General features: G+C 31.2%; 4 protein-coding genes across 4 annotated transcripts; all 4 read right to left on the bottom strand.

Moving 5' to 3' along the window:
- Nucleotides 1-3,452: 3,452 nt before the first annotated feature.
- Nucleotides 3,453-4,013, bottom strand: LOC123892788 (proline-rich protein 2-like). The gene has a single exon (XM_045942658.1). The coding sequence runs from the start codon at nucleotides 4,011-4,013 to the stop codon at nucleotides 3,453-3,455; it is 561 nt and encodes a 186-aa protein (XP_045798614.1).
- A 7,147-nt stretch (nucleotides 4,014-11,160) lies between these two features.
- Nucleotides 11,161-13,752, bottom strand: LOC123902630 (proline-rich protein 2-like). The gene is made up of 2 exons (XM_045952401.1): nucleotides 13,702-13,752; nucleotides 11,161-11,759 (listed from the first exon to the last, which is right to left on the bottom strand). The coding sequence occupies exon 2, from the start codon at nucleotides 11,735-11,737 to the stop codon at nucleotides 11,192-11,194; it is 546 nt and encodes a 181-aa protein (XP_045808357.1). The 5' UTR covers nucleotides 11,738-11,759; nucleotides 13,702-13,752; the 3' UTR covers nucleotides 11,161-11,191.
- Nucleotides 13,753-17,953: 4,201 nt separating this feature from the next.
- Nucleotides 17,954-18,424, bottom strand: LOC123892777 (neural Wiskott-Aldrich syndrome protein-like). Its single transcript, XM_045942647.1, has one exon. It carries the CDS (start codon nucleotides 18,422-18,424, stop codon nucleotides 17,954-17,956), a length of 471 nt encoding a protein of 156 aa, XP_045798603.1.
- Nucleotides 18,425-21,156: 2,732 nt separating this feature from the next.
- Nucleotides 21,157-22,287, bottom strand: LOC123892770 (putative clathrin assembly protein At1g25240). Its single transcript, XM_045942635.1, has one exon. The coding sequence runs from the start codon at nucleotides 22,285-22,287 to the stop codon at nucleotides 21,157-21,159; it is 1,131 nt and encodes a 376-aa protein (XP_045798591.1).
- Nucleotides 22,288-22,605: the final 318 nt, after the last annotated feature.

Raw genomic sequence — 22,605 nt, 5'->3', positions numbered from 1 at the left:
TTTTCATCCATTTCAGCATTGATTTAAATTAATCAATATATATTTCAAAAATGAGTTGGTCAATAATAAAAAATTTCATACGTAAAATTTCAATTGTATCCAAATATTAATATATAGACATTTGTTCATAAAACCTGATTGAGCAATTTTAATAAAAAAAAACTCTTGTGGGATATATAAAAAAAAATATATTACGTAAAAAAACTCCATTGTTTGGTATATATAAAATTTCATATATAATACTTTCACAAAAAAAAATTCATGTATAATATTATGTATTATATTAATATATATATATATATATATATATATATATATATATATATATATATATATATATATATATATATGAGTCAGGATCCGTTGACACCAACTAGTTTGACACCAAATGTTACACCTCTCAATAACGTTTTAACCGATATAAATTTTATAAAATCCACCGTTGGATTGAAAGTTTACATCATATAGATCATTTGTGTAAAATTTCAGACAAATCCAAAATCATTTGATATGCTATTGAGACACATAAAGATTAACGGCATTTAAAAAAATACAAAAACCGTTAATTTTGATGTATCTCAATAACATATCAAATGATTTTGGATTTATTTGAAATTTTACACAAATGATCTATATGATGTAAACTTTCAATCCAACGGTGGATTTTATAAAATTTATATCGGTTAAAACGTTATTGAGAGGTGTAACATTTGGTGTCAAACTAGTTGGTGTCAACGGATCCTGACTATATATATATATATATATATATAGGGGGAACTTCAAGTGAGAGGAGTGTCTTATTGTGAGAGATGAGAGGATAAAATCACAACCCTTCATTCAAAATCAACGGCTGTTATTCAATTTCTCTTAAAAAACTATTGTGTGCGCTTTCCCTTTTGTTTCGTTCTCATTTTGTTTGATTCATACTTGATTCTCCTTTGTCTCCGATTTGCGAATTCAACTTTCATGGTCGGTGGCGGTGGATAAAAATTGAGTAACCTGGTGATTGTGTGTCTTTCATATTATTTTGATTTGTGAATAGCATTATTCAACCGATCTTTCACAATTAATTTGATTCAAAAACAAATAATAAAAAAAAACAATATTTCACAACTAATTGGTTCTGGCGATTTCAAATGTTTTGAATGTGTTGAAGTAGTAATTTATAATCAAAGATTTCAAAAGAAATGTTAAGAAAAGGAAGGGTATTTGAATACCGTTAAGAAAAGGGTTGTTGAATCCCTTTGTGACGGTGAATAATATTGGATAAATCATCAAACTGCTCTTGAATCTTGACAAATTAGTGGTGGAATTGGGAGAAGCGTTGGTGGAGGGGATCAAGAAATCTTTAATCTCTGTTGTGAGCTATGAATAAGTGATGCGAGACGAAGGTGATTGAACTGGGAATTGGGAGGAAGCAGAATAGGGGAAGGTGCATTTGACATGTTTTAATCACAACCATTAATTTTGATTAGATGGTCAGAATTTTATCCTCTCATCTCTCACAATAAGACACACCTCTTACTTGAAGTTCCCCCTATATATATATATATTAATGAGATATAATTATTTATATTTGAATTTGAGTTATTTCCTTTTAAATTTTTTTTTAATAGGTGCATTAAATACGATTTATAAACAATAATTGAAAAATGATTGAATTTCCAAATTAGCCAAAGATTTTAAGTAAAATGATATCATCATGTATTAGAGAAATTGCAAAGGCCTTCATAGTTAGCTACGTAGGAATTGGAGAAATATTAGAATGCCACATAAGACATGGATCAATGAAATTGTGCCACATAGGAATAAGACTATGAGAGAGAAACTCCTAAACATATAAATAATAGATTTGCTTATATAAAATATATATATATATATATATATATATATATATATATATATATATATATATATATATATATATATATATATATATATATATATATATATATATATATATATATATATATATATGAGTCATGATCCGTTGACACCAACTAGTTTGACACCAAATGTTACACCTCTCAATAACGTTTTAACCGATATAAATTTTATAAAATCCACCGTTGGATTGAAAGTTTACATCATATAGATCATTTGTGTAAAATTTCAGACAAATCCAAAATCATTTGACATGCTATTGAGACACATAAAGATTAACGGCATTTAAAAAAATACAAAAACCGTTAATTTTGATGTATCTCAATAACATATCAAATGATTTTGGATTTATTTGAAATTTTACACAAATGATCTATATGATGTAAACTTTCAATCCAACGGTGGATTTTATAAAATTTATATCGGTTAAAACGTTATTGAGAGGTGTAACATTTGGTGTCAAACTAGTTGGTGTCAACGGATCCTGACTATATATATATATATATATATATATATATATATATATATATATATATATATATAAAAGTCATCTGTTGATTAGGGCAAAAAGAAGGCTCGGTCTAGGGTGGGGAAGTGGGATAGGTCTCCCATGGTGGGAGACTTATTTTTACCCTTAGATTAAGAAGGTTTACAATAGACTCTAATAAAGTTCCCACATAATAGTTTTTTCTCTTTCACCTTTCTTCTCTCAACCCCTTTCCTTGTTTCTGCAACAACACCAAATTTTAATGGAGCACACAACCTCTCAAATATTAAGTGAATTTTAAGCAAACTTTGGGTGAATATATGATTAAAGATTGTGTTAAATAAGTTTCAAAATAATCGTTTTTTTATTTTTCCCAATTTTTTTACTCAGTTTGTCATTGTTATGTTTTCAACCTTAAATTTAGTCCCCTGGCTTCAATAAAAACAGAAATTTGAAGAAGGTTATTGTTGCATCTCAATCAATTTTGCAGAAAATCGTTGCAGATTTATTCGGGTCGTTGCAAAAGAAAAATTCCTCTGTCAGTAATCTTTGTGCTTTAGATATTGAAGAGTAACTATGGTGGATTGGTGGATGAGAATACACAGACAACAAAGTGTTTGTTTGTTACAGGAAAAAAAAAAGTAAATGATATGGTACATGCAGGAGTACGGTGCACTTGCAAAAAAATTGATAACCCACCGTGGGAGACCTATCCCACTTCCCCACCCTAGACCGAGCCCAAAAAGATTACCGGAATTCTAATTAGAGCAAGAGATTTAAAGATTATTAACTGATTGTGATTGAATACATCTGTCACTCCTTTCGCTAATTATCCTTCACTTTTTGTAGACTTTAACCCTTTTTATGTTTCGTAAAAAAAAAAGGACTTAGTTATTAAAACAAAAAGAAAACATCACAATTTGGTAAATAATGACGAGGCAAAAGGAATAAGTAAATAAACCCTTGGTTATATCTATCACAAATCTGAGGAGGCAAAGGTTAATAATTTAAAGTACCAAATACAAAATAAGATGAAGAAATTGTTACACCATTTGGTAATATATTCTAAAATTTAAAATTGTTAAACACGACTTGGTGGAGCAGGAGAATCAGAAGAGCCTTTGCTCGGTGCTGATGGTGGAACAGGGCCTTTTGGCAGCATTCCAAAATATAAATTTGTTGGATGATATAGTGGAGGTGGAGAGGCAGAAATTCCTCCGCTAGGTCCTGATGGCGGAACTGACCCTTTTGGCAGCATTCCAAAATTCAAGTTTGTTGGATGATGTAGTGGAGGTGGAGAGGCAGAAATTCCTCCGCTGGGTCTTGATGGCGGAACTGGCCCTTTTGGCAGCATTCCAAAATTCAAGTTTGTTGGATGATGTAGTGGAGGTGGAGAGGCAGAAATTCCTCCGCTAGGTCTTGATGGCGGAACTGGCCCTTTTGGCAGCATTCCAAAATTCAAGTTTGTTGGATGATGTAGTGGAGGTGGAGAGGCAGAAATTCCTCCGCTAGGTCTTGATGGCGGAACTGGCCCTTTTGGCAGCATTCCAAAATATAAATTTTTTGGATGATGTAGTGGAGGTGGAGAGGCAGAAATTCCTCCGCTAGGTCCCGATGGCGGAACTGGCCCTTTTGGCAACATTCCAAAATTCAAATTTGCGGAATGATGTGGTGGAGGTGGAGAATTAGAAGAGCCTCTACTAGGTCCTGAAGGCGGAACAGGCCCTTTTGGCAGCATTCCAAATTTCAAATCAGCCACGACAAGAGACAAAAATAAAAAAGACATAGTAACGACCAAATAAACCTTTAAAATTTCCATCTTTCCTCTCTGAAATTTTGGTCTGGAAAAACAATGTATATTTGAGATTTAGGTTTGGCAAACCAACATATAAATAAGGACAACAATAAATAAGGACAACTAATACGAGATTTTGGCAAAAAAAATCTTGATCATTTTATGAGATTTTGTTGGACTATATTGATTTTGTTAGATTTTAAAGACTTTTTTTACAAGACTTTTTTACAATCAAGATTTTTAATACATGATTTGATTGGATTTTGAGAGATTTTTTTCAAAAGACTTTTTACAATAAGATTTCATAATACTTTATATATTATGAAAGTTTTGTATATTTGGAAAATTTTAAAAGAATCAATAAATTTTAATAAAACCCGTATTTATTTTTCTACCAACTATGTATATATATGCATGTTATGTCAAAAAAAAAAAATGTATATATGCATGTGTCTGAGCTATTCCATTTTTCCTTAGGCAACACGTTTATTGAATCTTTAATTAGAGATCATTTATAATTTTATTTTTAGAAAAAAAAGAAGAAAAGAGATCTTTAATAATTTTATTTCTGAATAATATAAGGTAGTAATATTTATTTGATCTTGATTAAAAAAATATTTATTTGTTCTTAACCAATCATTAGTTAGTACAGTGGTGATTGACGTTGGACTTGTAGGGATACCACGATGCAATATCTCGCAACTGTGATTGAGAGGAGTTGAAACCACTTGATGTCATAACTAACCCCTGAATCAGATTAAGCGGTCTAGTAGACCGGATACCGGTGGTAAAAAAAACAACAAAAAAATATTTATTTGTTCTTGTTCATAATTAGCGACAAAAAACTTTTATTAACAAACTCACCATAACATAAGACATTTTTTTTTACATAAGTTTGCATAATAGACCCATGCTGTCGTGGAACGCGCTTGTCTAGCCGCTAGTTTTTAATAAAGTTGCTTTGCAAATAGGATTTTTATTAACAAAATTATTTCTCTTTTTAGCAACACAACACTCCAAATACGCATCTTCCCATGTAAACAGATTCCAACGCCAATTCCACCCCTCTTCCCCCACACTCCACCCCCTCTGGCATATCTCTGCCACCGCAATATTTTTATCAACATATAAATAAAAAAGTCTAGAAAATCTAAGAAATCTCTCATCTAACCAATTATCTTTCTAAAAACACGTCTCCTCACCATTACCAATCATCCTACTAATGTTATTTTAGAACTAACGACCTACACTCAAACCAACTCCTTATCTAACAGCACACACATATCGTACTCCGATCGACATGATTGTAGTTGTAGCTATGATTACAAAGCTATTGGAAGAAGACGAAGAAAGATTCAAACGTGAAATCTGCAAAAGAAAATGGATTTTTTCAATAAAAAACGAAAATGGATTTTATCATAATAATAATAATAATATTAATTTGACCACGATTTGAAAATAAATAAATAAACTTTCTGGCGGATTATATTCCGCTACTAAGTTGGGAAATTCTGCTTTACACTTATAGACGCACTTTTTGAGGGAAAATTCCGTCAGTAAATTTAGTGGCATACGTTTTCTTGGCAGACTGGTTCCGCCAGTAAATATGTAGTTAGTGACGGAAATTGACACTTATTGAGGGATAAATTCTGCCACTAAATGAGGTTTTTCTTGTAGTATAATCCTCCCACCTCCCCTCACTCGCCCATCTTCCAAAGCTATATTTAGCCACCAACACCTTAAACCATAAGCTCTCTTGATCTACCAACAATCTCCAACTCCACTTAATTTCCTAAGATAGATAAGTTAAATTGTCTAACTCTCTAACCCCCAACCCTTCAACATCCTATCAAGACAAACTTTATCCCATTTCAGCCAATTAATTTTTTTAAAATCCTCACACCCACCCGACCCACCCACACACAAAAGAAAGGCTTAAAAAGATATTCAAGGGGAAAAAATGATACCTATAGGAACCTTTGTATTGAGTAATGGAATTCCAATACAGAGAATGACTACGTTATATCATTGGATATCCAATTATTTCAGTCACCGTGAGATGGTTGGTTCTTATGAACATCCCAGCAAGAGAGAAAATGAGAAGAAATAATTAAAAGAAAAGGCTTGTTCCAACAAAATAAATTATTAAAAAATAGCCAAAACACATATTGAATTTAATGTTCCAACATGAGAGATAGATATCCCCATGTTATTATCTAGCTAGCAACAAATTACTCAATTTAGTAGGACACCGATCATAAACACAAAGTTCAGTCCCGTGCTCACGTCCCATGTTGGCAAGGGCATCCGCACAAGAGTTCGCCTCTCGATATGAATGACAAACTATAATTAATCTCCCATGTCATCTTTGTATGAGTACTATTATTTTATTTTTTTAGGTATACCAAAAGTATCATCCGCGCGCAACTGCAGAGACTAATCCCTTCGAGGTAACTAAGATCCATTTAAGGGGTCAACCTCTCCCAACAAATGCTTTTACATACGCACCGGCCGGGAATCGAACCCAGGACCAAATAATTAAGAGACCTAAGTATCTACGACTTGTGTAACACTATGTTGGTATGAGTACTATTATTAAATGTTAGGTAAATCAATCAAGTTATAGTTATAAACTTGCATTGATGTGTGTTTTAATATAATATTCTCTCTGTTAAAGTAATTGTGTTAGACTTTCTATCATTCTGATACAAACTCAATCTTTATGTAATGTAATTCACATAAGTAGTGATCCCGATCTCTAGAACATTAAACTATCTTTACTTTTAGTTCGCTAAATTATACTCGTCTTAATTGCCCCCTCCTCTTTCGATAGAGCCATCACTTCACTTTTTAAGTCCAACTGAGTCGTTATCGTTTCTCAACAATAATTGAATTTTAATATTGTCATATACAACTAATTATTGTAGCGAGGAAATATCATATGAAAATGATATTTGTAGGGAGGTGTGGAATGCAATTTTTAATTGGATGGGGTGTGGCGTTCCTGTTGGTGATGAAGGGCCGAACCATTTCTTTAACTTTGGTGAATCTCTCAAATCAAACAAAGGTGGGCGATTTCGACATTTGATTTGGTTGACTACTACTTGGTGCTTATGGAAATTAAGGAACAATATTATATTTCGAGGGGAGGTGGCGGGTGTTTCTAAGTTGGTTGATAATATTACGGCGATATCATGATATGGTTCAGTGGAAGAGCAGGGCACACGTCCATTGATTGGTGTTCTAATCCTATTGCATGTTTACAAAATATATAAACGTTTTGTATTGAATTGTAAGGGATTGAGTATCCCTTGTACTCCTTTATAATTCAAACTAGTATAACTTACCCTTGCTATCGCCCGGGTTAATGTTCTTTGAAAAATATAGATCATTTTTTTTCACACATGAAAAATATGGATTATTAAAATTTTAATATTGTGATTTTTTTAATTATTTGTAAAATTAATTTTATATTTAATGTAATAGTTTGTTTAAATATGATAAAATATCCAAATTTTGGAGATTTTAAGGAGAAATGACATAATGGAGAGTGATACTCCACTCCCCGTTCCCAACTCACATGTTCATATATTTGTTTTTTTATTTTCATAAAAAAAAATGTCATTATGCAAAAACTAATCTAACGGTTAATATATTTGTTCTTAATCGTCATCTCTCTCCTTTAGACATTTGTTTTCTTCAGGAGTATTTTATCTCATGTCCCCGTGTGAAAAAATTTCACATTTGAGAAGCAAAATGGGGCGATTTTAATTTTAATATTATTTATTTAAAAGTAATGAACAGAATTGTTTGTCATTTGCTTGACACAAAAAAACTTATATAATTTTTTTAAGCATATCTCATTTGTTAATGTGCAAATTTTTAAAAATGTATCTATTTGTTTTTATTTTTATTTGTTTATTTTACAGTGATGTATGGAGAATAAAAATAAAGTAATACATGATATTATTGCTTTTAATTCTTTTTTTATATATATAAAATCATTGTTACTTACTTTCCCTGCTTTCAATTGATATCGTATTTTTTATATAATAAAATCTACATATGTATGTCTCACCCCGTGTAAGTTATTTTTTGCTTAATACCTCCATGTAGGTTATTTTTTTTATCAATGCCCCCGTATTTTAATACTTTGTTTGGTACAAATCACTATGTATTTTTTTTATTAGAAAAACCACGTTAAGGTAAACCATAATTAATAGAATATTAAAATGAAATAGAAAAATAATCTATGAAGTCAATTACTTCATTCCTTTTATATTTCAGACAATGACACCTTTTTCTCTACTTGATAAGTATGAAGTTTAAGAATAATTTTTTTTAAGCATATCAATTTCTCAATTCCACATTTTTCCAATTCATTCTATAGTATAGTCATTCGAGGAGTTTCTATTATTTTATCGGTGTATTTGTTAAATATCACATGAAAAATTAGACAAATAAAAAAATAATGAGTAAAAAAATAGAGTACAACATTTATTTATAAATAATAGTAAAAAAACATTTATAAGCATGATTTAAATCCAATAAAAAATAATATGAACAACAATTCTTTTTTAATAAGTAAACATATGATTAAAAAAAAATGACAATAAAATATAAAAACTATAAATAAATACTTAAAACTCTAACATCAATTGATAATACTTAATCCTAATTTGAATAACAAACAATGTTGTTCTTCCGTATATGGACCTGCAAATAAAGATTTATAACTCAAAATTAGTACAATTTTCTGATTGTAGAATTAAACTTGAATATTTTATCCACTCCTCTGTTCCCAATCCAGATGTTATTTATCCCTCGTAGTCATCTTCATCAGTCTCTGCAAGAATCCAAATAGTAAATAAAAGTTACAAAGATAGATGAATAATATTTTGGCTTCTTAAAAAGAAGTTTACAATTTCTACCAAAAAAAAAAGTTTACAAAATATTATTGATTTTAGAGAAGAAAATGATTTCTCTTTTTTATGTTGAATCCTCTAATTGTAGCCTAACACAAGTAAACAAAATACCTGCAAAGAAAAACAAATAAAATCTATATTTCATTCCACTTGAGAGCAACAAAAATTATATTGAACAAATAAATAAGAAATAACCAACAATAGCAATAGATTTTTTATTTAAAAAAAAACCAACAATAGCAATATATAGGAAAAAAAGTAGTGATTCTGTCAAAAAAAAAAAAGAAGAAGAGTAGTGAAGGTGAGAAGAGAAGAGAAAATAGAGAAGGGCGCTGAGACACTCAATGACCCTCACTCTTACATGTTGACCCGTATATATAGAAACTATAGTAGATTTTTGGTCCTTAATTTTTGAAATTTTCATCCATTTCAGCATTGATTTAATTTAATCAATATATATTTCAAAAATGAGTTGGTCAATAATAAAAAATTTCATACGTAAAATTTCAATTGTATCCAAATATTAATATATAGACATTTGTTCATAGAACCTGATTGAGCAATTTTAATAAAAAAAAACTCTTGTGGGATATATAAAAAAAAATATATTACGTAAAAAAACTCCATTGTTTGGTATATATAAAATTTCATATATAATACTTTCACAAAAAAAAATTCATGTATAATATTATGTATTATATTAATATATATATATATATATATATATATTAATGAGATATAATTATTTATATTTGAATTTGAGTTATTTCCTTTTAAATTTTTTTTAATAGGTGCATTAAATACGATTTATAAACAATAATTGAAAAATGATTGAATTTCCAAATTAGCCAAAGATTTTAAGTAAAATGATATCATCATGTATTAGAGAAATTGCAAAGGCCTTCATAGTTAGCTACGTAGGAATTGGAGAAATATTAGAATGCCACATAAGACATGGATCAATGAAATTGTGCCACATAGGAATAAGACTATGAGAGAGAAACTCATAAACATATAAATAATAGATTTGCTTATATAAAATATATATATATATATATATATATATATATAAGTCATCTGTTGATTAGGGCAAAAAGAAGGCTCGGTCTAGGGTGGGGAAGTGGGATAGGTCTCCCATGGTGGGAGACTTATTTTTACCCTTAGATTAAGAAGGTTTACAATAGACTCTAATAATGTTCCCACATAATAGTTTTTTCTCTTTCACCTTTCTTCTCTCAACCCCTTTCCTTGTTTCTGCAACAACACCAAATTTTAATGGAGCACACAACCTCTCAAATATTAAGTGAATTTTAAGCAAACTTTGGGTGAATATATGATTAAAGATTGTGTTAAATAAGTTTCAAAATAATCGTTTTTTTATTTTTCCCAATTTTTTTACTCAGTTTGTCATTGTTATGTTTTCAACCTTAAATTTAGTCCCCTGGCTTCAATAAAAACAGAAATTTGTAGAAGGTTATTGTTGCATCTCAATCAATTTTGCAGAAAATCGTTGCAGATTTATCCGGGTCGTTGCAAAAGAAAAATTCCTCTGTCTGTAATCTTTGTGCTTTAGATATTGAAGAGTAACTATGGTGGATTGGTGGATGAGAATACACAGACAACAAAGTGTTTGTTTGTTACAGTAAAAAAAAAAAAAAGTAAATGATATGGTACATGCAGGAGTACGGTGCACTTGCAAAAAAATTGATAACCCACCGTGGGAGACCTATCCCACTTCCCCACCCTAGACCGAGCCCAAAAAGATTACCGGAATTCTAATTAGTGCAAGGGATTTAAAGATTATTAACTGATTGTGATTGAATACATCTGTCACTCCTTTCGCTAATTATCCTTCACTTTTTGTAGACTTTAACCCTTTTTATGTTTCGTCAAAAAAAAAAAGGACTTAGTTATTAAAACAAAAAGAAAACATCACAATTTGGTAAATAATGACGAGGCAAAAGGAATAAGTAAATAAACCCTTGGTTATATCTATCACAAATCTGAGGAGGCAAAGGTTAATAATTTAAAGTACCAAATACAAAATAAGATGAAGAAATTGTTACACCATTTGGTAATATATTCTAAAATTTAAAATTGTTAAACACGACTTGGTGGAGCAGGAGAATCAGAAGAGCCTTTGCTCGGTGCTGATGGTGGAACAGGGCCTTTTGGCAGCATTCCAAAATATAAATTTGTTGGATGATGTAGTGGAGGTGGAGAGGCAGAAATTCCTCCGCTAGGTCCTGATGGCGGAACTGACCCTTTTGGCAGCATTCCAAAATTCAAGTTTGTTGGATGATGTAGTGGAGGTGGAGAGGCAGAAATTCCTCCGCTAGGTCTTGATGGCGGAACTGGCCCTTTTGGCAGCATTCCAAAATATAAATTTTTTGGATGATGTAGTGGAGGTGGAGAGGCAGAAATTCCTCCGCTAGGTCCCGATGGCGGAACTGGCCCTTTTGGCAGCATTCCAAAATTCAAATTTGCGGAATGATGTGGTGGAGGTGGAGAATTAGAAGAGCCTCTACTAGGTCCTGAAGGCGGAACAGGCCCTTTTGGCAGCATTCCAAATTTCAAATCAGCCACGACAAGAGACAAAAATAAAAAAGACATAGTAACGACCAAATAAACCTTTAAAATTTCCATCTTTCCTCTCTGAAATTTTGGTCTGGAAAAACAATGTATATTTGAGATTTAGGTTTGGCAAACCAACATATAAATAAGGACAACAATAAATAAGGACAACTAATACGAGATTTTGGCAAAAAAAATCTTGATGATTTTATGAGATTTTGTTGGACTATATTGATTTTGTTAGATTTTAAGGACTTTTTTTACAAGACTTTTTTACAATCAAGATTTTTAATACATGATTTGATTGGATTTTGAGAGATTTTTTTCAAAAGACTTTTTACAATAAGATTTCATAATACTTTATATATTATAAAAGTTTTGTATATTTGAAAAATTTTAAAAGAATCAATAAATTTTAATAAAACCCGTATTTATTTTTCTACCAGCTATGTATATATATGCATGTTATGTCAAAAAAAAAAAATGTATATATGCATGTGTCTGAGCTATTCCATTTTTCCTTAGGCAACACGTTTATTGAATCTTTAATTAGAGATCATTTATAATTTTATTTTTAGAAAAAAAAGAAGAAAAGAGATCTTTAATAATTTTATTTCTGAATAATATAAGGTAGTAATATTTATTTGATCTTGATTAAAAAAATATTTATTTGTTCTTAAACAATCATTAGTTAGTACAGTGGTGATTGACGTTGGACTTGTAGGGATACCACGATGCAATATCTCGCAACTGTGATTGAGAGGAGTTGAAACCACTTGATGTCATAACTAACCCCTGAATCAGATTAAGCGGTCTAGTAGACCGGATACCGGTGGTAAAAAAAACAACAAAAAAATATTTATTTGTTCTTGTTCATAATTAGCGACAAAAAACTTTTATTAACAAACTCACCATAACATAAGATATTTTTTTTTACATAAGTTTGCATAATAGACCCATGCTGTCGTGGAACGCGCTTGTCTAGCCGCTAGTTTTTAATAAAGTTGCTTTGCAAATAGGATTTTTATTAACAAAATTATTTCTCTTTTTAGCAACACAACACTCCAAATACGCATCTTCCCATGTAAACAGATTCCAACGCCAATTCCACCCCTCTTCCCCCACACTCCACCCCCTCTGGCATATCTCTGCCACCGCAATATTTTTATCAACATATAAATAAAAAAGTCTAGAAAATCTAAGAAATCTCTCATCTAACCAATTATCTTTCTAAAAACACGTCTCCTCACCATTACCAATCATCCTACTAATGTTATTTTAGAACTAACGACCTACACTCAAACCAACTCCTTATCTAACAGCACACACATATCGTACTCCGATCGACATGATTGTAGTTGTAGCTATGATTACAAAGCTGCTGGAAGAAGACGAAGAAAGATTCAAACGTGAAATCTGCAAAAGAAAATGGATTTTTTCAATAAAAAACGAAAATGGATTTTATCATAATAATAATAATAATAATAATAATAATAATAATAATAATAATTTGACCACGATTTGAAAATAAATAAATAAACTTTCTGGCGGATTATATTACGCTACTAAGTTGGGAAATTCTGCTTTACACTTATAGACGCACTTTTTGAGGGAAAATTCCGTCAGTAAATTTAGTGGCATACGTTTTCTTGGCAGACTGGTTCCGCCAGTAAATATGTAGTTAGTGACGGAAATTGACACTTATTGAGGGATAAATTCTGCCACTAAATGAGGTTTTTCTTGTAGTGTAATCCTCCCACCTCCCCTCACTTGCCCATCTTCCAAAGCTATATTTAGCCACCAATACCTTAAACCATAAGCTCTCTTGATCTACCAACAATCTCCAACTCCACTTAATTTCCTAAGATAGATAAGTTAAATTGTCTAACTCTCTAACCCCCAACCCTTCAACATCCTATCAAGACAAACTTTATCCCATTTCAGCCAATTAATTTTTTTAAAATCCTCACACCCACCCGACCCACCCACACACAAAAGAAAGGCTTAAAAAGATATTCAAGGGGAAAAAATGATACCTATAGGAACCTTTGTATTGAGTAATGGAATTCCAATACAGAGAATGACTACGTTATATCATTGGATATCCAATTATTTCAGTCACCGTGAGATGGTTGGTTCTTATGAACATCCCAGCAAGAGAGAAAATGAGAAGAAATAATTAAAAGAAAAGGCTTGTTCCAACAAAATAAATTATTAAAAAATAGCCAAAACACATATTGAATTTAATGTTCCAACATGAGAGATAGATATCCCCATGTTATTATCTAGCTAGCAACAAATTACTCAATTTAGTAGGACACCGATCATAAACACAAAGTTCAGTCCCGTGCTCACGTCCCATGTTGGCAAGGGCATCCGCACAAGAGTTCGCCTCTCGATATGAATGACAAACTATAATTAATCTCCCATGTCATCTTTGTATGAGTACTATTATTTTATTTTTTTAGGTATACCAAAAGTATCATCCGCGCGCAACTGCAGAGACTAATCCCTTCGAGGTAACTAAGATCCATTTAAGGGGTCAACCTCTCCCAACAAATGCTTTTACATACGCACCGGCCGGGAATCGAACCCAGGACCAAATAATTAAGAGACCTAAGTATCTACGACTTGTGTAACACTATGTTGGTATGAGTACTATTATTAAATGTTAGGTAAATCAATCAAGTTATAGTTATAAACTTGCATTGATGTGTGTTTTAATATAATATTCTCTCTGTTAAAGTAATTGTGTTAGACTTTCTATCATTCTGATACAAACTCAATCTTTATGTAATGTAATTCACATAAGTAGTGATCCCGATCTCTAGAACATTAAACTATCTTTACTTTTAGTTCGCTAAATTATACTCGTCTTAATTGCCCCCTCCTCTTTCGATAGAGCCATCACTTCACTTTTTAAGTCCAACTGAGTCGTTATCGTTACTCAACAATAATTGAATTCAGGGCTGGTTCCAAGATTTTGGAGGCCCCGGGACAAATAATAAAAATGGACAACTAATAAAAATACAATTTTTTTAAAAAGAAATATTGATAGTGTTTTTAATAAAAATTACAACTTAAATTTAGAAATTAATTTTTTATTAATATAATTTTCTTGAAAAAAATAAATAAAGTAGTCAAATTGTTTATAAGTTATAGAGTTTTTTTTGTCAGAGTTATAGAGTGTTTTTATTTATAAAATAAACAATAATAGTTGTGTAAATTCATTATAGAAGTCTTAAATAAAAAATAAAAAAAAACAAAACTGCCCAAGGGGGAGTTGAACTCAGAACCCTGAAGTCTTAAATAACAAGCAAGTGCACCGGCCAAAAGGCTAAGGAGTCTTTTGCAAAATTATTTGTCCGAACAAATACTTAACCTGTATTTTAAATGATGGGTTTGGGAAAAAAAATTGAGGCCCAAACTTTTTTGAGGCCCTGGGCTGGAGGCCTGGTTGCCTTGGCCCAAAACCGGGTCTGATTGAATTTTAATATTGTCATATACAACTAATTATTGTAGCGAGGAAATATCATATGAAAATGATATTTGTAGGGAGGTGTGGAATGCAATTTTTAATTGGATGGGGTGTGGCGTTCCTGTTGGTGATGAAGGGCTGAACCTTTTCTTTAACTTTGGTGATCTCTCAAATCAAACAAAGCTGGGCGATTTCGACATTTGATTTGGTTGACTACTACTTGGTGCTTATGGAAATTAAGGAATAATATTATATTTCGAGGGGAGGTGGCGGGTGTTTCTAAGTTGGTTGATAATATTACGGCGATATCATGATATGGTTCAGTGGAAGAGCAGGGCACAAGTCCATCTTTTCTTTTTTGGATTAGTGTTCTAATCCTATTGCATGTTTACAAAGTATATAAACGTTTTGTATTGAATTGTAAGGGATTGAGTATCCCTTGTACTCTTTTATAATTCAAATTTGCTTATAAATAAATAAATATATATATATATATATATATATATATATATATATATATATATATATATATATATATATATATATATATATATATATAGGGGTTTTCTAACTTAGACCCTAGTTAGGTCTAAGTTAGCAAGGTGCACCTTTTGAGTTGGACAAAAATACCCTTTTTTTTTTTTTGAAACAATAGAGCAACTGGGGCAGGTATGTAATTTGCATCATAAAAATACCCTTTTTTTTTTTTTTGAAACAATAGAACAACTATTACATTTTTTAAATTTCTTCCAAATTTCGACCTCATTTTACGTGCGAATCGAACGCCGATTTCAAAAACTAATACCGGAAACCTTTGTAAAATTGAAAAACGATCAAAATCCATATAAGGAACGTCGAGTTTCGTTGAGTATTGAGGGAGATCGAACCGGGTCAAAAACCGGGTCGCACGACCCGTTTCTGCATAAAACGGGTGGGAGGGACGATGAACAGTGCGCGTTGCCCACGCCCACTCTCACCGGCGGCGCGTGGGGGCGCGTGCAGCCTCAGGGAGGCTCTATTTTTTTTATTTTTTCATAATAAAATAGTAGATAATATTCTGGAAATTTTGGTATATTGTATGAAATTTTTGGAGACCCGAAACTATTTTTAGTTAATTAAATGAGTAAAAAGGTAATTAAAAATATTACAATTCCATAAAAAATTTCCAAAATTTTATGTAAAGTACTATGAATTATTTTAGAACCCTCTTGTGTACCTCACTCTCCCTAGTTCAAGTCATGAAATTATTTTCACAAATTCCGCTGATTATTTAAAACCATTTAACAAATAATAATAATAATTTCATAGATTTGTACTCTGAAACCAATTGTTTTTTTATTTGTTTCTAATAAAATATTAGATAATATTCTGGAACTTTTGGTATATTTTATGAAATTTTTTGAGACCTGAAACTATTTTTCGTTAATTAAATGAGATAAAACGGTAATTAAAAACTATTGTTTGCTTCTGAAACCATTTAGCTGGAAGAATGGTTTCAGAGAGTTATACTGTGAAACCATTCTAGCAGTAAAATGGTTTCAGAAGCAAACAATTAAAAATCAACTCCCCTGAAACCATTCTATCAGTGAAATGGTTTCAAAGTACAACGCTCTGAAACCATTGTACCAGCTAAATGGTTTCAGAATGGTTTCAGAAGCAAACAATTAAGAAATTACTCACTGAAACCATTCTACCAGTAAAATGGTTTCAGAGAGTTATACTGTGAAACCATTCTACCAGCTAAATGGTTTCACAGTATTATATAAAGATAATTAAAGGTAGTGAAAAATTGAGTTTTTTTTTTGTGTCCAAATCAAACGAACCAAGTCTCTATTTGTAGACAAAAAAAAATTATGAATTTTGGTATAAAAATAAAAAAATAAAAAATTAATTTACAACGAAATAATTGAGTTTAAAGTATTAAATGAAAAAAAAAACACGCCAACCACCCAGCAGTTGACACGTGTCCTGCTTTTTTAAAATGAAATTTTCTCTCTCCAGGCGCAGATCTAGTGTGGTGCACGCGCTGGCTTATCATGGAGATGGATGATCTGGACTGTCTGATTGATCCGACAGCCATGATGAGATCATCTCTTGGCCGTCTGATGGAAATCAACGGTCTGTAACGGTGGTCCTGCGGTAGGCGCGCGACACTGGAACAGCGCCAATATGTTTTTTTTTTTTAAAAAAAAGAAAGGGTATTTTTGTCCAACTCAAAAGGTGCACCTTGCTAATTTAGACCCAACTGGGTCTAAATTAGCAGCCCCCATATATATATATATATATATATAAGTCATCATTATTTTCATTATGTTTGTTGATTAGCGCAAAAAGATTACCGGAATTTTAATTAGTGCAAGCGATTTAAAGATTATTAACTGATTGTGATTGAATACATCTGTCACTCCTTTCGCTAATTATCCTACACTTTTTGTAGACTTTAACCCTTTTTATGTTTCGTCAAAAAAAAAAAGGACTTAGTTATTAAAACAAAAAGAAAACATCACAATTTGGTAAATAATGAGGAGGCAAAAGGAATAAGTAAATAAACCCTTGGTTATATCTATCACAAATCTGAGGAGGCAAAGGTTAATAATTTAAAGTACCAAATACAAAATAAGATGAAGAAATTGTTACACCATTTGGTAATATATTCTAAAATTTAAAATTGTTAAACACGACTTGGTGGCGCAGGAGAATCAGAAGAGCCTTTGCTAGGTCCTGATGGCGGAACTGACCCTTTTGGCAGCATTCCAAAATATAAATTTGTTGGATGATGTAGTGGAGGTGGAGAGGCAGAAATTCCTCCGCTAGGTCCTGATGGCAGAACTGGCCCTTTTTGGGAGCATTCCAAAATTTAAGTTTGTTGGATGATGTAGTGGAGGTCGAGAGGCAGAAATTCCTCCGCTAGGTCCTGATGGCGGAACTGGCCCTTTTGGCAACATTCCAAAATATAAATTTGTTGGATGATGTGGTGGAGGTGGAGAGGCAGAAATTCCTCCGCTAGGTCCTGATGGCGGAATTGACCCTTTTGGCAGCATTCCAAAATTCAAGTTTGTTGGATGATGTAGTGGAGGTGGAGAGGCAGAAATTCCTCCACTAGGTCTTGATGGTGGAACTGACCCTTTTGGCAGCATTCCAAAATTCAAATTCGCGGAATGCTGTGGTGGAGGTGGAGAATTAGAAGAGCCTCTACTAGGTCCTGAAGGCGGAACAGGCCCTTTTGGCAGCATTCCAAATTTCAAATCAGCCACGACAAGAGACAAAAATAAAAAAGACATAGTAACGACCAAATAAACCTTTAAAATTTCCATCTTTCCTCTCTGAAATTTTGGTCTGGCAAAACAACGTATATTTGAGATTTAGGTTTGGCAAAACAACATATAAATAAGGACAACTAATACGAGATTTTGGAAGAAAAAAAAATCTTGATGATTTTATGAGATTTTGTTGGACTATATTGATTTTGTTAGATTTTAAAGATTTTTTTTACAAGACTTTTTTACAATCAAGATTTTTAATACATGATTTGATTGGATTTTGATAGATTTTTTTTAAAAGACTTTTTACAATCAAGATTTCATAATACTTTATATATTAGGAAAGTTTTGTATATTTGGAAAATTTTAAAAGAATCAATAAATTTTAATAAAAGAAATTATATTTTTTTGGAATGCAAATAATTAAACAAAAAAATAAAAATAAAAAATCCTTACTTTTTTTTTACGTATATGTTTCTAATCACTAATAAAAAGGTCACCATCACCACCATTGATGGGAAACAGAAGTAGATGAATGTGACGAAAAAAATTCGTTTGATGTAAAAAAATTTAATGAATCAAAAGTTTGTAAAAAAGATATTGAATTTGTTAAAATATTTTTTGCAAAAAAGCATATTTTATAGGTAATGAAGAAGAAGAAGAAAAAAACTAGTATAATGATGATGAAAGTAAAATGTCTTGGAGAGTTTGAAAAAGTCTCAAAGCTTTTAGTGAGATTATTGAAAAAGTGAACAAAAAAAAAAGGTAAATGATCATTTTCCCCCTACAAAATAAGCGAATTTTTGTTTACCCCCGTGCAGATTTTTTTTCTGTTTACCCCCTGCACATTTTGCCCCCTGGGTGTACAGCAGGACATGTGACTGTGCACATATGCTGACGTAGCTTGTACACGTGGAAAAAAATTATTTATATTTTTAAAAAATATTCCACGTCAGATAATATATTATTTTTTTAAAAAAAATACAAAATTTCCTAAAATAAAAAAAAACCGAAATTTTTTTTTTCTAAAATAAAAAAAAACCGAATTTTTTTATTTTGCACCAAAAATAAAGATTTACTCCCAAATAAAATTTATTTTTAAAATAAAAATTTTAAAGATTTATTTTCAAATCTTTTTTATTTAAAGAAAAATAGAATCTTTATTTTTTAAAAACAAAACCATTTTATGTTAATCTTTTTGAATTAAAAAAAAAAGTACCGTAAAAAAATGAATTTTTTTATTTTGCACCAAAAATAAAGATTTACTCCCAAATAAAATTTATTTTTAAATTAAAAATTTTAAAGATTTATTTTCAAATCTTTTTTAATTAAAAAAAAATAGAATCTTTATTTTTTAAAAACAAAATTTTACCTAAATTATGCAGAAAAAAGTAATAACTATTAAGCTTGTAATAGAAATAGGAACAGATATTGCTTCAAACCTATTTTCAAGAGTCTAAATCCTTAAAGAGATAAATAATTAAGCTACCAAGCAGGAGTAAGGGAGGAATCCGACCACACTTAACCATCCCGTGTGGTCACACACATATCTTTTACTTTTCGGTCATTTATTTCCTGCAATTTACTAAAGTACCCGCAAAGATACCTTCTTAAATACACAAAGCGAAGACAACTATCTATATTCCTAAGTGAAACTAGTAACCTTGGCACAATCCCTATGGAGAACAATAAACTTATCACTTTATTACTTGGTAGCAATTTTGTGCACTTGCAGAGCCGACCGTCAGTCTCCCCCACACTCCGCCCCCTCCAGCACATCTCTGCCACCGCAATATTTTATCAACATATAAATTAAAAAGTCTAGAAAATCTAACATTAAGAGTTCTCTCATCTAACCAATTATCTTTTCAAAAATAGGTCTGCTCACCATTTACCAACCATCCTACTAATGTTATTCTAATATCACACATATTTCCTTCGCGAAACAAAGTCCTCCCACTTTTCTTTTTTTTTTTCAACAGCAAAGGAAAAGATATATTAAAAACTTGGGCATAAGATATGTCTTGTCTGTACAACAAAAGAATCACCCAAACATAGCCAAACAACCAAGACCTTACACCATAACCCCTCTTAGATCTACCAACAATCTCCAAAACATCTTTCATCTTTCACATTTTTAGAAATTTTAAAATCCCCAAATTACTCTTCTTCTTTTTCTAGTAGTAGTACGTAGTAGCAATATATATGATCCTCGTGATCATATTTTAGTTAGTAGAGACAATACAAGTAATATGCATGGCGATTGGGGTTCAAGTAATATTATGCATGAGTAATATTTTACTACAAGTAATATATATGAGTTCTCATGCTCATTATGCATGAGTTGAATGAAAAGTAGGGATTAAAAATATTGACGGAAAAAATTTTAGGGACTAAAAAGTGTGGAAAAATCTTCAAGAACTAAAATGAAAATTCTGAAAAACTATAAATAGCAAAAACATATTTAACCCTACTTAAAACAATCTCTCAGCAATTGTTAAATTGGGCTCCGCCTTGTAATTTCAATATCTAATTAATTTTCACAAAATCAACTAAAGAACAATAACAATTGCTTAAATATGTTTGAAAAAATAAAAACAAAAATGAAAGAATCCCACTTACTAATTTGTAAATGTCATTGCGTCAAAAAAAATTGTTAATGAGATAGAAAATTACTCTTTTTTTTTCTTCCTCTTTCTAATTCCAAATGAATCAACATATACATAAAATATGAATTACAACAAAAATTCTTACTACAAACTAATTAGATCTGGAAAATCATAATTTTGAACAGGATTATAAGGTATAATGCTATAAGATTCATCCAAAAAAGGATTATTAGCATCAAGAATGCTTAATATAGCATTAGGAGCTTGTTTTTGTTCAACCTCAACAATAATATCATCAAGAAATACCTCCCATTGATCCGTAATCACGGTTTTCAAACCATTCTCGAATTTCTTAGAATCATCTCTAACCACAATAGCTTTCTCGTCTCCACCTTTCAATATTCTTTTAAGTTCTTCGATTTCTTCGTCATTAAACCTCACAATTTTAGGGCACCCCGAATGATTAAGAACGCCAATTTCTTTACAAAAATCGAAGTACGAAATTAATTTTTCACCTTGTAATTGAGTTTTTCGTACAATATCAAGACCAATATTTGCTTCTTCTTTTCCACCCATGTCACAAACTCGTACCAACACGCGATTAACCTCTTTTCTAAATTTACCATAAACTTCCAAAATCTCGTCCATGATACAATCCATTGCTTCTAGAATAAGAGTAATATTCATGTTCAATTCATTCCTGGGTTTAATTTGTAACAACATATCAATCAATCTTTGTAACTCCTCCAAATTCTTCAACTCTTCGATCAACGGAATTTCTTCCATTTCCTTTCCCTTTTTGGTTTGTAATTTTTGTGTTTCCGTCCTCAAATTTGCTGACCTTTGATCCAAATACGCGAAATACGATCGAACAAAGGCATTAAGAACCCAACCTTTTTCCGAACTTACATGTCCGTCGCTAAAATGTGATAAATCAAAAGGTAGCCTTCCCATTCTTTGGACATTTGGTAATTCAAAACAAAAAATACCATGAATTAACATTAAACCTTTAAGTGCTACAACCCAACTATGTGTCTTTTGCATTCTCAATGAAAGTACACATAAAAGTGGTTTAAGGTACAAAGGTGATATTCTTAGCCATTGAAAAACTTTTTGAACATTCTTATAATCCATGCAATCTTCATCATGGCTTGTTGCTTTTATAATAACGGTTTCAAGATCAGGGTTTTTACATGGTCCATAAGGTGAAAGCTTTGCAACCAAAATGCTATATCTATCTTTTAAAACTCCTGAGGCACTTTTCCATAGCCTCATTTTTGTTATGTTAATTCTTTGTAAGGGTTTGAGAAATTTGATGTGATGAAAAGGTTTTTTGCTTCTTTGTTTCTTTAGGTCTTTTGGGATGTGTGTGAATTGCTTATCATCATTTGATATTAGGTTATATATATATGACATAACAAAAGTCATGCAATTTTGTGTTGTTCGTATGACCATAATGAGTTGTACTTATTATGTATTTTTAGTATTGATGTGTTGAATTTTTTGTATTAGTGTGATGGAATTCGTTATGGTTGTTATATGACGCGTTCTATAATTACGGATATTTTTATTATTTTTTTATTGAATAATGCT

This window comes from Trifolium pratense, linkage group LG1 (genome assembly GCF_020283565.1).
Source record: "Trifolium pratense cultivar HEN17-A07 linkage group LG1, ARS_RC_1.1, whole genome shotgun sequence".
In the NCBI taxonomy this organism is placed as follows: Eukaryota; Viridiplantae; Streptophyta; class Magnoliopsida; order Fabales; family Fabaceae; genus Trifolium; species Trifolium pratense.
This window is presented reverse-complemented; position numbering and strand designations above follow the sequence as displayed.

Bases quoted from the DNA above. Each gene is read 5' to 3' on its own strand.
- LOC123892777 (XM_045942647.1), bottom strand. From the start codon at position 18,424: ATGTCTTTTTTATTTTTGTCTCTTGTCGTGGCTGATTTGAAATTTGGA.
- LOC123892788 (XM_045942658.1), bottom strand. From the start codon at position 4,013: ATGTTGCCAAAAGGGCCAGTTCCGCCATCGGGACCTAGCGGAGGAATT.
- LOC123892770 (XM_045942635.1), bottom strand. From the start codon at position 22,287: ATGAGGCTATGGAAAAGTGCCTCAGGAGTTTTAAAAGATAGATATAGC.
- LOC123902630 (XM_045952401.1), bottom strand. From the start codon at position 11,737: ATGGAAATTTTAAAGGTTTATTTGGTCGTTACTATGTCTTTTTTATTT.